The 15,020-nt window shown below is 35.6% G+C and overlaps 1 protein-coding gene across 5 annotated transcripts in view; it reads left to right on the plus strand.

Moving 5' to 3' along the window:
- Nucleotides 1-15,020, plus strand: part of ARAP2 (ArfGAP with RhoGAP domain, ankyrin repeat and PH domain 2) — a 126,918-nt gene that overhangs the window by 85,385 nt on the left and 26,513 nt on the right. For all 5 annotated transcript variants that reach the window (XM_035547324.2, XM_035547308.2, XM_035547343.2 and 2 more), the window contains 4 exons: nt 917-1,064; nt 1,854-1,922; nt 11,350-11,424; nt 12,086-12,203. In XM_035547324.2, coding sequence (XP_035403217.1) covers nt 917-1,064; nt 1,854-1,922; nt 11,350-11,424; nt 12,086-12,203 — 410 coding nt within the window. The remainder of the gene's footprint in view (nt 1-916; nt 1,065-1,853; nt 1,923-11,349; nt 11,425-12,085; nt 12,204-15,020) is intronic.

A 15,020-nucleotide genomic window follows, 5' to 3' on the forward strand; every position in this document is an offset into this window, starting at 1 on the left:
TCTCTACAATCTACATTGCAAATGGTAATTTTGAGATGTAGCTGTCCTTCAGATATTTCATCACTGCTTCATTTTGCCACTTGAGGTAGTTGTGGAGAATATCCAAAATACAGAGTTGTTTAAACAACAAAGGTCTTCTCCTACTCCTAGATCAAATAAGCAGTAGCAAATATATAAAAATAGTGTGAGTTGGATGATTTTGTAGAGTTAAATGCAGAGTTTTGCATTGTTAAGTAGGAATGGTCATTACAAGTCAAATTATTTTTCTGGTAAAGTGTAGTGGGTGCATAATATGAAGAAGCTTCTATTTACTGTGGTCAAAAGTAGAGGTGTTATGTAGGGGACGTCCTTTAAAACTATTTATACAGTTACTAAATTGATCGGTACTGCTATTGGGATAAAGATTATAGTAAGTATTGTGATTAATGATGTTTCTAAACATATTCAGTTCAGATGTTAATATTCTGTTAAATATGTTCTGAAAGTAGTTTGTATTCATCTGTATAAAAGCCAAAATTCTGTATTTGCTTCCAAAAGAGGACATGCTATGTAAATCATAGAACTAGTATGAGAACTTTACATAAGTATGGAAAGTAAAAATGATCTCGTTTGTTTCCATGGTTTGTTCGATCTGAGATGATTGATTTGTAGGGTATACTTATATATCATAGTGCAGCAAATAATTTTAATCTCACTTAAGGTGCAGATAGAAAGTACGTATTTTCATTTCTGTAATAAGATGAAAGAATATAAAGAGGTAAATATATATATATATATATATATATATAAAAACGCTATTTAATTTCATTTATTGTAGATAATTCTTTTTGAAATGCACTCCATGTTCTGTAGAGAATCCTTAGACAACCAAAGGAACAATGGAACCTTCTAAATATATTTATTTTTCCTTCAACAGGGTGCAGAAATGTTCTGAAATCAATCATATGAACCCTCACAATCTAGCTATGGTGTTTTCTTCATGCTTATTTCAAACTAAAGGCCAGACTAGTGAAGAAGTCAATGTAATTGAAGATCTAATTAAAAACTATGTGCAACTTTTTGATGTAGGTATCTTTATTGAAAGTAGCCTGACTGCTCTGCTATTAGACATGCTAAAATACAGAAATCTCCTTAAAGTTAGACAGAGTCTGGTATTGGTTATACTGTATGAGGAGTTGCAGGGATGTTGAACTCTAATTCAGTGGACATGGTTAATTGCCTGCTTTAAATTTCATTTTCTAGATAGCTTAGTCTGTGTAGGAATGTCTATATTTATAGGATTGCTCTGAGATACCATTTTCCAGAATGGTGCACGCTTTTCTTGCTGACACTGCTGACAATCTTAAGGAAATTTTGAGATGATAACTATTAAAAGTAATAATTCGGTTCAGTTTTTATAGCCATGGTCAGAACTGAAGCATGGAAGAACTGAGTCTCTGAGCTGTGATTACAGTGAGGATTTTAGAGAAAACAGTGTTGGGTTCCTTGGGCCTTGAAGGAACCAAAAGAATATTGAATCCAACTGGATTGAAAAGATACTACTAGAAGCAATTTGTCATAGCCATTTTGGTTTAGAGTGTACTGTGTCACTGTAACATTCTGTGTGGCAGTTTTTAATGGAATCCTCTCTCTGCTAATGTGTATTTGGTAAAGTTTGTCGTAATGATCCCATCTTTCTGATTATTTGGCACAGCTGCTTCTACATGAGCATGATTATTTGTACTGTTAGTAATTGTTATTCCTCTTGTATTTGTATTTATTAGTTTATTACATTGAAATAGTGTTTGCTAGTGTTATAATTTTTATACTAGCTTATAATTATTAACTGAACAAAAATGATCTATTTTAAACAGATAAATGAAGACCAGGTCAAACAAATGGATATAGAGAACAGCTTTATTACCAGGTGGAAAGACACTCAGGTAAGTGGCAAAAATCAACTGGTATGCAAATACTTTCAACAAAGAATATTTAGTTGTTTATAGATACTTATTTTTATACCTTGATATCTAAATGTATATTCTGAGCTTGCACAGTAACTAGTGTTGTTAACTACAGAACTAAATACGAAGAGGCATAAAGCGCTAAAGCAAAACAACTTTGTGTAAAGCATACTCTGGAATTAACCCAGTGTTTAGGACAGAACATAACTTAAAGGTTGTTGCGTGCTTTTACTATGTTACATAAATTGTTATAGAAGGAAATGATCATCATTTACAAGTGTGAAAATGGTGACCCGTCATGTTGAATTTTAATTGTGCATATTAAAAAATTTCAAGTGTATATTAATACTTCTATTATTTCATGACCTTTGGGTACATACTGTGTCTCTTTGTTAATGAATGACGATCCCTATGAGTTTAAAGTATCTGAATCTTTTTGCCACATGCTGTTTTGTGACCACATATGGAGCCTCAAAGTATAAACATTATTGTGGGATGCTTCAAATACAAACATGGTTACTTCAATCAAACTGAACTTCAGGAAACAATATACAAAAACAGGAGATCTTAAGCTGCTTAATATCCTAGAGTTCAGTCGTACCTGTAACAACTTTTGAGTAAAATGAGAATTGGTAAGAAACAGCAAAGTGATAGTATGTTTCACTGTCTGAATGGTCTTCCTGTGCAATCCTAATTAAAGCAAAAACTGTTAAACTAGGTAAACATGACCAAGATAGGTCATTGCCAGAGGTAAAGGGGAGTGTAGGGTGCTTACAAACTTTTTCAGGAATCTAAAGTAGTGGAGGAGAATCTTGCAGTAGTTCTGGAGCATATAGGGCTTTAAAAAATTAATAGAAAGGTAATAGAAAAAAGTAGGGCTGTCTGACCCCTTCCAACAAGTTTTGTGGTAGTTTTAATGATGTCCTTAAAGAAAGGAGTCTTGCAGATCCACATTGAAATTGCATGTTCTGTGCATTGCTGTCTTGAGTCTTATTTTTTTCGTATTTCCTTCTTGTCTGGGTCAGAGTGCCATGAAGGTTTCTAACTGTGGCACTGCTGTGAATGTGTGTGTGTAAAAACTAGAATGCCTATTTCTTCCTTTTGGTGCCTGACAGGGAGTGGCCTAGTCACTGGGAAATAATTTTAAGTTCATTACTAGTGTCTCTCTTGCAGAATGGAAACATCTGCCTTGGTAATGTAACAAAACAAAAAACAACACAGATATTCTCTAAGAGCATTCTGCATGGTAGGGGTTAAAGTATGGAATTTATTAATTCCTGGGTACATGAAAAGGACCTTTTACTGATATTTGAGAATAAAATCTTGAATGGTGGAAATGCACAGACTTTTAAGTACATTACATTATTTTGTATGCTCTTTAGAACCAAAAAGAAAATCACTGTGCAGCTGTGTTACACTATTTACATTTTCCAGGCAGCTCTTGGGAAGCTTTCATGGTTAAATGTTCATGATACCTTTGGAGAAATTAGGAAGACCTGAGAGAAGTTTTATGGGTACAAAAAGGGACAGTAAAGACATCTTAATTAGATATGGAGAAAAAAGAAGAAAGTAAACTGAAAGGCTGCTGAGGTTTTGAGTAACTTAAGAGCAACTGCTGGTTAGGTGGGTTTGTCTAAAACTGGGGCTGCAAGGAGTATAAGAGAGGAACCATTTAAAATGGTTTTGTTTGGTACTTTCTCCACCCCAGGTAACACTGTGAAATCACCTTTATGAGGTGTATTGCATTTGGAAGGCTGCCTATTGAAGAAAAAGAGATGTTTGCTTTTCTTTTTTTTAATAAATCTCTAGGTTTTCTAAAATTGGTACTGTTTTTATTAAAAAGCTACCAGCAAAACCAGTCTTTGTAATTTAAAACTATAGTATCAAATTGTAACCTTCATGAATAATTGGGCTTGTTTGGATTGGTTTCACTGGGACTATCTAAATTGATGGGAGGTGAAGCTATAGAGAGATTGAATTGGAATTTTAACTCTCCATATTTTGATCACAACAAAGTCTCTACTGATAATAATCATTGTTCTGAATTAATGGTTGCACCTACTCTGTTAATAGACTCAGTCTCGATTCTCATGATACACATGGCTAAGCTTTAAATTCTTTACCAAAAATATCATCGCTTTAACCTTAAAAATGAAAAAAATCCTATTCAAACAAAATCTCCTATCTCATCACAGAATCGTCTAGGCTGAGACCATCTAGTCTAATCCCCTTGCTCAAGCAGGATTGCTAAGAACAGGTTGCCTTGGACCATATCTAGTCAGATTTTGAATATCTCAAAGGATAGAGACTCCACAGCCTCTCTGGGCAACCTTGTTCCACTGCTTGACCACCTTCACAGTTAGGACAAAAAATATATATGTAAAATTGAATTTCATGTGTGTCTTGTGGGGAGGGGGAAACACACCACATTTGTGCCCATTGCCTCTTGTCCTGTCACTGGACACCAATGAAAAGAGTCTGGCTTGTTTTTCTTCATCCCTTCCCATCGGATGTTTGAACGTGTAGTTAAGATCTAGCAGTAGTTGTTTACCTTACTTGTACTGAGGAGCCCAACACTGAACACAGCACTTCAGCACTGGCAAGGCCACACCTGAGTAGAGAAGGATCACCTCCCATGACTTGCTTGCAGTGCTTCGCTTAATGCAGCCCTGGAGGCTGTTTTCCTTTTCTGCAAGGGTGCAGTGTTGGATCATTAATGTTGAATGCTAGAACATCAAGGACCTTCTCAGCAAAGCTGCTTTCCAGCTTGTTGCCCCCTAACCAGTGTGTGCTGGTACTCCTCCCCAGTTGCAGGACTTGCATTTCCCCTTGTTGAGCTTCATGAGATTCCTCTCTGATTTCTCTAGCCTGTTGAGGTCCCTCCTAAATGTATCAGCTACTGCTCCCAGTTCAGTACCATCCGCTGACTAGCTGGGGATGTGCCCTGTCCCATTATCCAGGTCATTAGTGAAGATTATTGGACTCTGACTTCTTAGATACTTTTCAGTCTACTGTCTACTTGTCTACTCTGTATTTTGTATGCTTGTCTGTGATGATGTTATGGCAGACACCATTGAAGTTTTTACTAAAGCTGAGGTAAATACTGCTATCCTTTCATTCGCTTGTATACTCACTGTATAGGGCTATCAGTTTGGTCTGAGGTGACGCTGACCAGCCTGTAGCTTCCTGAATCTTCCTTCTTGTCCTTTTTGAAGATGGTATTGACATTTGCTCTTCTCTGGTCTTCAAGATCCTCTCCCAGTTTCCATGACTCTTCAAAAATAGAGAGTCACCTTACAGTGACATCATCGAGATCCCTCAGCACTCATGGGTGCTGTTTGTCAGGCCCCATGGACTTACATATATCCATTAATATTTAAGTGTTACTTAATCTGGGCCTCCTTCACGGAGAGTAAGTCTTCCTTGCTCCAGACTTTCCCTCTGGACTTAAGAGCATGGGATTCCTGAAGGTTGGAAAGATGGAGGCAAAGAAGGTGTTGAATACTCTGGCCTCTTCCATGTAATTTGTCACCGTTTCCCTTGTCCCATTCAGCAGCAAGCCCACGTTTTCCCAAGTCTCCCTTTTGCCATTTATGTACTCGTAGAATCCTTTCCTTCACATCCATAGCCAGATTTAACTCCAGGTTGGCCTTAGCTTTCTTTTCTAACCTTATTCCTGCACAACTGTGTAGCAGTTCTACATACCTCTTGGGTTGTCTGCCCCTACTTCTAACTCTTGTATCCTTTGTGTGTCTGAGTTCAGCTTTTCCAGCCAGACTTCATAAATACAAAAAGGATAATTTGCAGTGCTTTCTAGTACTTAGGATCGCCTTTCACTGCTGCCTCTGAAATTTTATGTTATTATATAGTAAGCAACTGTCAATTTTTTTCTCATTCATTCTTAACACATTGCTAGAATTGTCACCTTTTAGTTTCAGAGAGAATATTTGTACAAATAGAACTTTCAAAGCTGAAGAAAATGTCACTTCCTACTTTAGTTTAAGGGGAGAGAAAGGGCTAAAAAGAAATGCACTAGGAGTTGCATTTAGATGTACGACTTTGAAAATCTATTTCTTTTCATCCCATGAGGAAAAAAACAGCTCCTCAAAGGATGCGGTAAATAAGTGCTAAATACTTATAGTACCAGAGAGTTTCAACTGGACTGTAGAGTTTGCGTGCTTGGTGTACTGCATATGACATATCAGGAATAGTGTAGCCAGGAGGACCAGGGGAGGTGATTGTTCCCCTGTACTCTGCTCTGGTGAGGCCGCACATCGAATACTGTGTTCGGCTTTGGGCCCCTCAGTACAAGAAGGATACTGAGGCCCTGAACGTGTCCAGAGAAGGGCTACGAAGCTGTTGAAGGGCCTGGAACACAAGTTCCATGAGGAGCGGCTGAGGGAACTGGGGTTGTATAGTCTGGAGAAGAGGAGGCTCAGGGGAGACCTTATTGCTCTCTACAGCTACCTGAAAGGAAGGTGTGGGGAGCTGGTGGTTGTCCTCCTCTCTCAGATAACTAGCGATAGGACTAGAGGGAATGGCCTCAAGTTGTGCCAGTGGAGGTTTAGGTTAGAAATTAGGAGACATTTCTTCTCAGAAAGAGTAGTCAGGCATTGGAACAGGTTGCCCAATGAAATGGTTGGCATCACCATCCTTGGGCTGTTAAAGGTTGGACTTGGTGCTTAGGGACGTTGTTTAGTGGGTGATGTTGGTAGTAGGGCAGTGGTTGGACCAGATGATCTTGAAGGTCTCTTCCAACCTTAATGATTCTATAATCACTGACATTAAATTTCACCTAATCACATTACCACCCGCGTTCTCTGTAAATGTTTGCTCTATTCATTACTGCATTCCCAGATAATTTCTAGAGTAAGTTCTATTACACTACAGCTATGATATCTGTCTCAGCATTGTGCTTTTTTTGCTTTTTTGTTTTGTTTGTTTGGTTGTTTGGTTTTTTTGGCAAGAGGTCTTGCATTTGTGTACCATGAGGAGCTGTGAAAGTCTGAACATCTTTGGTGCATGAGAGCTAACCTTGCCTGAGGTGCACTTCTCCACAACTTTACAATCACCTTGAATAACTTAGAACGTATTTATTATGGCACTGTCTTGGAAAAGTGAATTCAAATTACAGCCTGTGGGCTCATTCTCAGTATATCCTGGATGAGTTTTTGAAAGACAGACGAAGCTCTTCAGCTTTACTAAGGTGGCACCAAGGAACCTTGGGTACCACATCTTTAAATAGAAAAAGCTAATTCCTTGGGCACCCATGTACATAAATGATTGTTGTAAGGTTTGCTGTTGTGAAATTAAAGACCAAAAAATCTGGTTAATCTCTCTTTGCATTGCTCAAGACCTTATGTGAACAAAAGATTTATATTAAAGTGGCAAACAGAATGGATTTCCATATGAACCGTTACACAAAGGAAGAATACGTCAGAAGTACCTGTATATTGGAAAATCACAAAGTGAAAAAGAAGCAGAAAAATAGGTTTTTAATGAAAAAATATTATAGTAAATTACCCCCTCTTCTTCTTTTCTCTAAATATTTTACTGTTAAGTCTTAATAGACATTTTATGCTATATTATTTGTATTGTCTAGGCAAAATGGATGTGTGCTATAAATTGTGTGCATTGATTTATAGCTTTATGCTTTAATATAGACTCAATTGGCATAAAATGGAAAGTAGTATAGAAGATAGTTTACTTCTCTGTTTCTCAGACAGGACGGTGATCCCAACTGAAAGCTGTCATTGATGTTCCTCTCCCTATAAAGATAATAAGTAATGGAAAATTCCTAGAACAAAATTGGTCACTGAGGCAGTTTAAAATTAGGCATCTGAAATAATTCCTACTTGAAAAACATGAATTTTCACTATTTGGTACATGTTTCCTCAATCTGTTATGAGGAAAATAAGTAATTGAGCTGCTGGATTATATTAATCGATCTTTGTCAATATTGTATCAGAAAACATGAAATGGTGAGTTTGAGTTAGAAAATGCTTTTGGATCTTATCAAACCACTGGTATCTTTACTCTGCGTGGCATTTCCTGGAAAAAGAGTGATGACAAGTCAAGCTAGCAAATATGAACTCAGGAGACCTTAGTTATTTAGGAGCACTTGCCTCAGAGAGATGATGGTCTTATTCTTAACTTTCTAAACAAGCAGTAGACATCAGAACAAAACTTGTACTTTTTCATAATTGATAAACTGAAGTTTGAACTGCCTTTAAGGTTAGGAAATGCATTCTCTCTTTTCAGTCAGCCTCTTACCCCTATTTGGACTCCATTCCTCAGCTGTTTTACTCAAGAGCCTGATTGCCATTTGTGGCAATTTGATTGCGGCTATGAACATTTTTCCCTTCTGATTTAAGCTGTGGAACATTTTATGCCAGTTGACAGTTTTTCTGTAGCAGGCAATTTTAACATTACTACTGTTTCAATTTAAAACTACATTTTTCTGAAATTCCATGTGCACATAACATATTAAATGCATGTGTGCTTAATTTCTGGGACCACTTCAATACAGAAGGGAGTGATTCTGAACAAAGCTGGGGCAATAGCTTTTATTTCAAAAGTATTTACTGCCTAAAGCCCCCTGATTAATGAAGCTGCTTCTAGGTGGTTACAAGGATGTTTTGAGATTTTATATACAACATTTTCTCTAGAAGAATCCGACATTTCCCTGACTGTGCCTGTTGTCGTTAGCAGGATTGGTTGGTAGAGCTGGACCTGGGCTAATACTAAGTGCTGTTGAAAAAGCTTGACCTTCCTCTTTATTCTATTTTACAGTAGTAGCTTCTATCATGAATGTCAAGTGCATGTTGCCCAGAATTTCAGAAGGCTGCGTTATATGCATGCCTACATTTTAAATTTTACCAGGCTTGGCCATATAGTCTTCTTTTAAACTGCTGCTGTTTAAAAGGAAGAGCGTTTCCTTCATCAGGCAGAGATGCCTTCATCAGTGCTATGACCCCAGCCAATTGACATTAACTATACTTCTCAGTACAGACCTGAGATAGGGTTAAGCATCTTCAGAGTTGAATGGCTAGGTGGAAGGGTGTATCTTTGAAATATCTTCTAGTGTTTCAGTGAAATAATGGAGTATGATGAAACCTACTCTCCTCAGCTGCTTTCTTCCTCTGGGTCATTGCCTGTCGTCATCATATAGCCTGTGAGCAGTTTGCAAGGCCATGCATATGCAAGACTTGCATTTGCAGACCATATAGACTAGACATTGGACTTGTGCTAGCTCTTTGGGAACTTTTTTTGGATGGCCTTCCAGCTACTGGTAAAATTGACGACATGGTGCAGACAGAGTGATTTAACAGCATGGGTGGCTGGCAACTTAAACATCAAGCAACTATAATTAAGAATTCTGTGTAAGAATACTTTCCATTTAACATCTGATTGCCTGACATTAGTGCATCAAAATGTACATGTGTTTGCAGGGGAAATCAGTGATGCAAATACTTAATATATTTGAGTATATAAGTTGCTATAGAAAAATTATCTCCAAGCTGATGGTGCAGGGTGTTCAGAGAAGAACATCTAAAGCAAATTTCCATTGAAGGCCTGGAAGTTCTTATGTCTGAAATGTCATTGCAGTTTCTTTCCAGGTGGCACTTCATTAGCTGCTCTTCATTTTCTGTCCACTATATACTTAGGCCAGCTGTTTCTGTTTGCTGCTGTAATTTACAGCACATTTTCTCTCCATACGGTTGTTTACACGAGCCCAGTGGAAATCAAATGTCAGCTTCGTTCTTTTTTTCTAACCTTTCTCTGTAATACCATCTGAAAAGCAAATTTTACAACTAAATGAGCTTTTTTTGAGTCTATGCCACTATAATTAAGAAGCTTTCTTCAAAGTAGCTTTGTAATGTTTTTCCTCACAAATGTTTCCATTAGTTTTCTATTCTCAGAGGCTAAACTAACTTTAAAGTCACCATTTTCCAGAATGTTAATGTTCTATAAAATTGAGTGCTGCCATTTATTTTTCCATGGAAATGTAGTTTCAGCTTCTGTAAATTCATCAAAATGTATCTTAAAGCTTGCCTGTTCTTATCGTTTTCTCCATATCTTACTCTGCATATAATGTAGTTTTTACTTTCCTTAGCCTCTTCCTTTGAATTTTGTTAATATGTAAATAAGTAGCATCACTACGAATACTGTTCTCAGAGTTGACACAGATTGGTATTCGTAATGTAAATTTCATTATTAATTCTTTATATTGGCATATTAATAAAAGGATACATCTCCTGAAAGGCCCAGTTTTCTACCTTATTTTTTTCTTCCCATGCACTGATCTTCTTCACGGTTTTAGTTTTAGAAAATATTTTTATTACTGGGCTGAATTGCAATCTTTTGAAGATGCGTATGATTACATTGCAAGGGAACTTGAGCAGGCAAAGAGCTAGACACTTATAACTGTATAAAAGTAAGTAATTTCTCATCCAAGAAGGTAATTTCATTGCCATAGATGAGCAAACCTAGCAATGAGAGAAAAATACTATATTCTTTCACATGAATCAACTTTTTTTTCCTTGATCATAAAATGCTGCATTTACTGTCTTCTGAGTTTCTGTATAAAGTTCATATTATTAGGTGTTCTTAATTATGTGTATTAAACTATTATATAATATATAATACATTTGCCTGTCATCTAATTATTCCGTGGTAGCTTTTTACATAAAAGTTTGGGTATCTGGTCTAAGAAAGTCAAAGAGCTATCTTTAATAGAGGTTGATACCAAGAACATGTGTTTTGATTCCTTTTTTAAACATGTAATGACAAGTATGACTTCATAGTAATGAATCCCAGTTATCTGGGTGTATACAAATGGCTTTAGGACTGTAATATTCTGGCATTAGTAATTCTTCCTCTCATTTTTAACTGACTTATTTTATTTTGTGCTGCTGTCCTTTTCTATTTCATGGTCTTAAATTCTATTAATCTGTTTTGGCTCTGAAATGAGCCTGGCTTATTTAAGCAGAACTATGGTTCTGATGGTTTAAGATACTAATACAGCCTAGTGTGTTACTAGTAGTGTGCTAGGTACTAGTACACTCATGTCAATTTTACATTTCCATTTATGTTATGTCATCCCTAGTTTTCCCGCTTGAACGTATATTGGTTAAGTCTGTTTTTTAAATATATGAATACTTTGGATTTAGTCAGGGTTTGAATTTTTCCTTTGAATCTGAGAATATGATTTTCTTTCCTTTTGCTAATGGGCAGGCTTTCCAATTGGCATCAACTTGGGGAGTATTTTTTAGATAAAGGGGAAAGAAGTTAATGTTCAGTATGTTCTTGCATATCTGCTAAATAATCTTTGTACTTACCCAGTTTAAAAGGTTATTTAAAATATTTAAGACTTTCTTGTATTTTTGTTGTTGTTTTCCTTCAGGTTTCCCAGGCTGGAGATTTGCTGATTGAAGTTTATGTGGAAAGAAAGGAGCCAGACTGTAGTATTATAATAAGGGTGAGAATATAAAAGTGATTTTAACCAAACACTTTCTCATAAAGCGTGTAAAATATATTTTCATACTTTTGTAACTACATACGAAAGTGTGATTTTGTATCTATCACTATTATTTTAAAACTATTTTATTATCTGTGCTGCCTAAATTTTATAAAGACTTTTTAATGTGCATTTTTAAAGAGAATGTTATCATCCAATTTCAAAGCAGAGACATCCTCCTTCAGTTTTATTGCAGTATGCAGTGATATAAATTTTCATTGTCCTATGGCTGCAACGCAAGTTGCAAATTAACAAGTACCCAGTGAATGCTGTTTTTTAAAATAGGAATATGCGTTACCAAGATGGAAAAAAGAAAGAAAAAAAGTAATCTGTAATATTTACCTTTCTTTTTACCAAGAGAAAAATACCTTTATAATAATTTTGGAGGGTGGAGAAAGTGAGTTTAAAGTTATCAAAATATCTGTCGGCTGAAAAGGATAACTTTAGTTTCACACAACAAAATAAGGAAAGCATACTGTAGTTTGAGAAATATTAGTGATTTCCAACTCTGTGAATCTCTGCATTTTTTTTTCTTTAGTAAACACAAGGAGGAAGACTTTGGCGGAAAAATTAGAAAACAGTAACTGCAGTACATTATAAACTGGCACGATTTGTATTACAGGTATCGCCGTTGACAGAAGCAGAAGAATTAACTAATGATGTTTTAGGAATCAAAAACATTACTCCCAACAAAGATGATATCTGGGCTGCTTTTGAAGTACTTGAAAATGGAGAGCTAGGTTAGTGATTCTTGTTCATCAAATTTTTATTATTTTCAAGATTTAACATATCAAAAGGTTATTTAAAGAGTTACAAAAGGTTATTTAAAGAGTTACTTAAAATATTTATAGAAATAAAAAAAATAGCTTTCATGCTGTTTTATATCTGGGTGCTGTGACATCTACATGATTTCTTTCTAAACTTTGCCAGAATTAATTCAATGAGTTGTTTTTAAATGCTTATGATTTGGTGACCAAAAAAAAAAATTCCTTGTATTACTTTGGCTTACAGTTTATTAGCCATCAGCTACAGAAAAATACATCTTGCCAATGAGTCTCAAGGAAGAAACTTATTTTCATTAGGTCAGTAGTTGATTGTATAAGGAATAATGTTTTCCAGAAAATGGAATGAGAAAAATCTATGCAATACTTGGGGAAAAGGACCTTTATTATTATTATTAATTTAGTCAGTTATTTAAGTTCGTTTAAAAAAAAAAAAAAAAAAAAAGGAAGCAAAGTTCTGTAATCCTGTTTTTATCGCCAGTGGCATTATGATGTAGATAACACACCCTTGAAACATTTGTTTTAGATACAGTTCTGCTTCCAACAGAGGCAAAAGTCACAAGGTCGCAATATTCATGAACAGTAAAAAGTTTCAACATTGGGATTGCTTTATGCATATTGGAGCCTGAACTTCATTATTAGAGATACTTAAAATAAAAATTGTGGGATTTATTGTTGTTGTTATTATTAAACATCTTATTTTGATGAATTCTCAGTGTCCCCTGATTTCTGAAAAATACTTGAGGGTCAGAAATATACTTTTAGTAAAAAGCAGCCTCTATTAGCATTTTATACTAAGTTGCTTTTAAACTGAATGATCCTGGCACCTCTTTACATCTTACAGTCTTGTGGTGATGCTACATAGACTTGCGACATAGGGTTCATTTCCTGATTCACAGATGTGGGTGTCGACTGACAAACAATGCTAGCATCTGTTGTCTTTGGAAGAGTCCTGATGACTCTAGAACTCCCATTTCTTTTGACTGAGTAATGGAGAGACTTGAAGAGGGATTTTTTTTTTATTTTCTTGATCCTGATATATAACACAGGAAAATGAAAGCTAAAGTAGATATTGTCAAGAGAATGTAAAAGGAAATACAAAAGACAGGCCTCACGGCAGATTCTTGGGGTATTTGCATATAACAATCAGTGTTTTAGTGTGAACTGGAAAGGTTTTTTAAGCTGACGACTGTGAGAATGGCAAAATTAAGTTAATAGTGAGACACTGCTGGCTCTATATTAGTTTATCAGTATTGTTAAGGAATTCAAATGTATCCTATTGAAATGAGAGATTTACAGAGCACAGTAGAAAATGACATAGCAAAAATAAAACTTGGAGCAAGCAAAGTCCTAATTCAACACCTACCTCCAAGTAGTAGATACCACGTTGATGAAATGTCTCCTTCATGGATCCTTTTGTGGAGGAATCATCAGAACAGGCAAACTAAATGAATAAAGGTGAAAAATAATGCATATAGTAACAGGCATTTATCAGGGAAGACTCCATTGGTGCTATAGCTGAATCTGGCAGGTTTTCAGAAGCCTGAAACAGAAAGAAAATAACAGAAAAATAGTTCTACGTAATATTTAATTTAAATGTGACACTAAAGAACCAAAAAATGAGTCTTTGCTGTTAAGTTGTTCTTACTAGCATCAGCTAACAGATACCATTGAACGTTACATTATCGAAGGCATTTACAGGTAAGTTGTGATTTTAACGTGTCATGACAGAAACAAAGTTTGCTTATTTTTTTTCAAATATACATTAGACCATAGTGCATTTGTGACAGAATTTAATTTTCTGATAGTGTTCCTGACGTAGTCTGGTACCTGTCCATTGCATGGTGATACTGGTTCATTACACTTAATCCTGAAGTTTTATGAGAGTTAAAATACTTTTTTTAAGACTTACTGCCCTAAAAATGAACCCTGAGAAGTCAAGAAAATTAGATGCTTATATTTTATAAAAAAAAAGTAATTTTCTCCTGATATTTATTGCTGCTTAAGACTAAAATGACTGGTTTTGGATATTTACCAGCATATGATGACCTAAGTAAAAGGGTAATTGGATGCATGTGTTGACTGCTTGCCGTTTGAAATACTGAAATTGCAGTATTAAAAATCAACTAGATTATTTGCATATAGAAATTTTGAAATAATTGATATTTTTATCTAATCTAATGCAGAATGTACAGTACCATATGCTTTTACAAAATAGGGTGTATATTTTTTAGTAATTTGTGCTTGATGGATAGTTTGTAAATGAGGTGTGTTGCCAGTAAAATAGCTAATGCATTTCAGCATGATGATTTATGTACCATGTAATCCATGATGACAGATGGTCTTAAATGTAACTGTAAATACGACAGTAGGTGTTTACTATGGGAGTGCTGGTGTTCTAGGAAGATGTGGTGATTTGCCAGTGTTTCTTGCCTTTGATTTGTGAAGTTACTCTCCTTAAAACGGAATTTTCTTTCTTGCACAAAGGCAACAAGTTGTTTTAACTTTGACGCTTCAAAGAGTTGACTGTTTCCCAAAAGTTGAAAAGAAACTGAAAAAGTTGGACCATTTAAAGTAAAAGGGCCAGAAGAAATTGAGTTATAAAGTGGTGATTGGTATTTTTGTTAGGCTGCTTTGTTGTTATGTCTGAACAACAAAATCTTTACATAAGTGATATAACCAGTCTATAGGTAAGGTAATTTTTTTGCATTGCAAACCAGCCACTGTTTTTCTCAGCCACTTAGCAGTGTGTTGTTTTGGCTGCTGCTTTCTGGA

Source organism: Cygnus atratus, chromosome 4, assembly GCF_013377495.2.
Source record: "Cygnus atratus isolate AKBS03 ecotype Queensland, Australia chromosome 4, CAtr_DNAZoo_HiC_assembly, whole genome shotgun sequence".
Classification (NCBI taxonomy): Eukaryota; Metazoa; Chordata; class Aves; order Anseriformes; family Anatidae; genus Cygnus; species Cygnus atratus.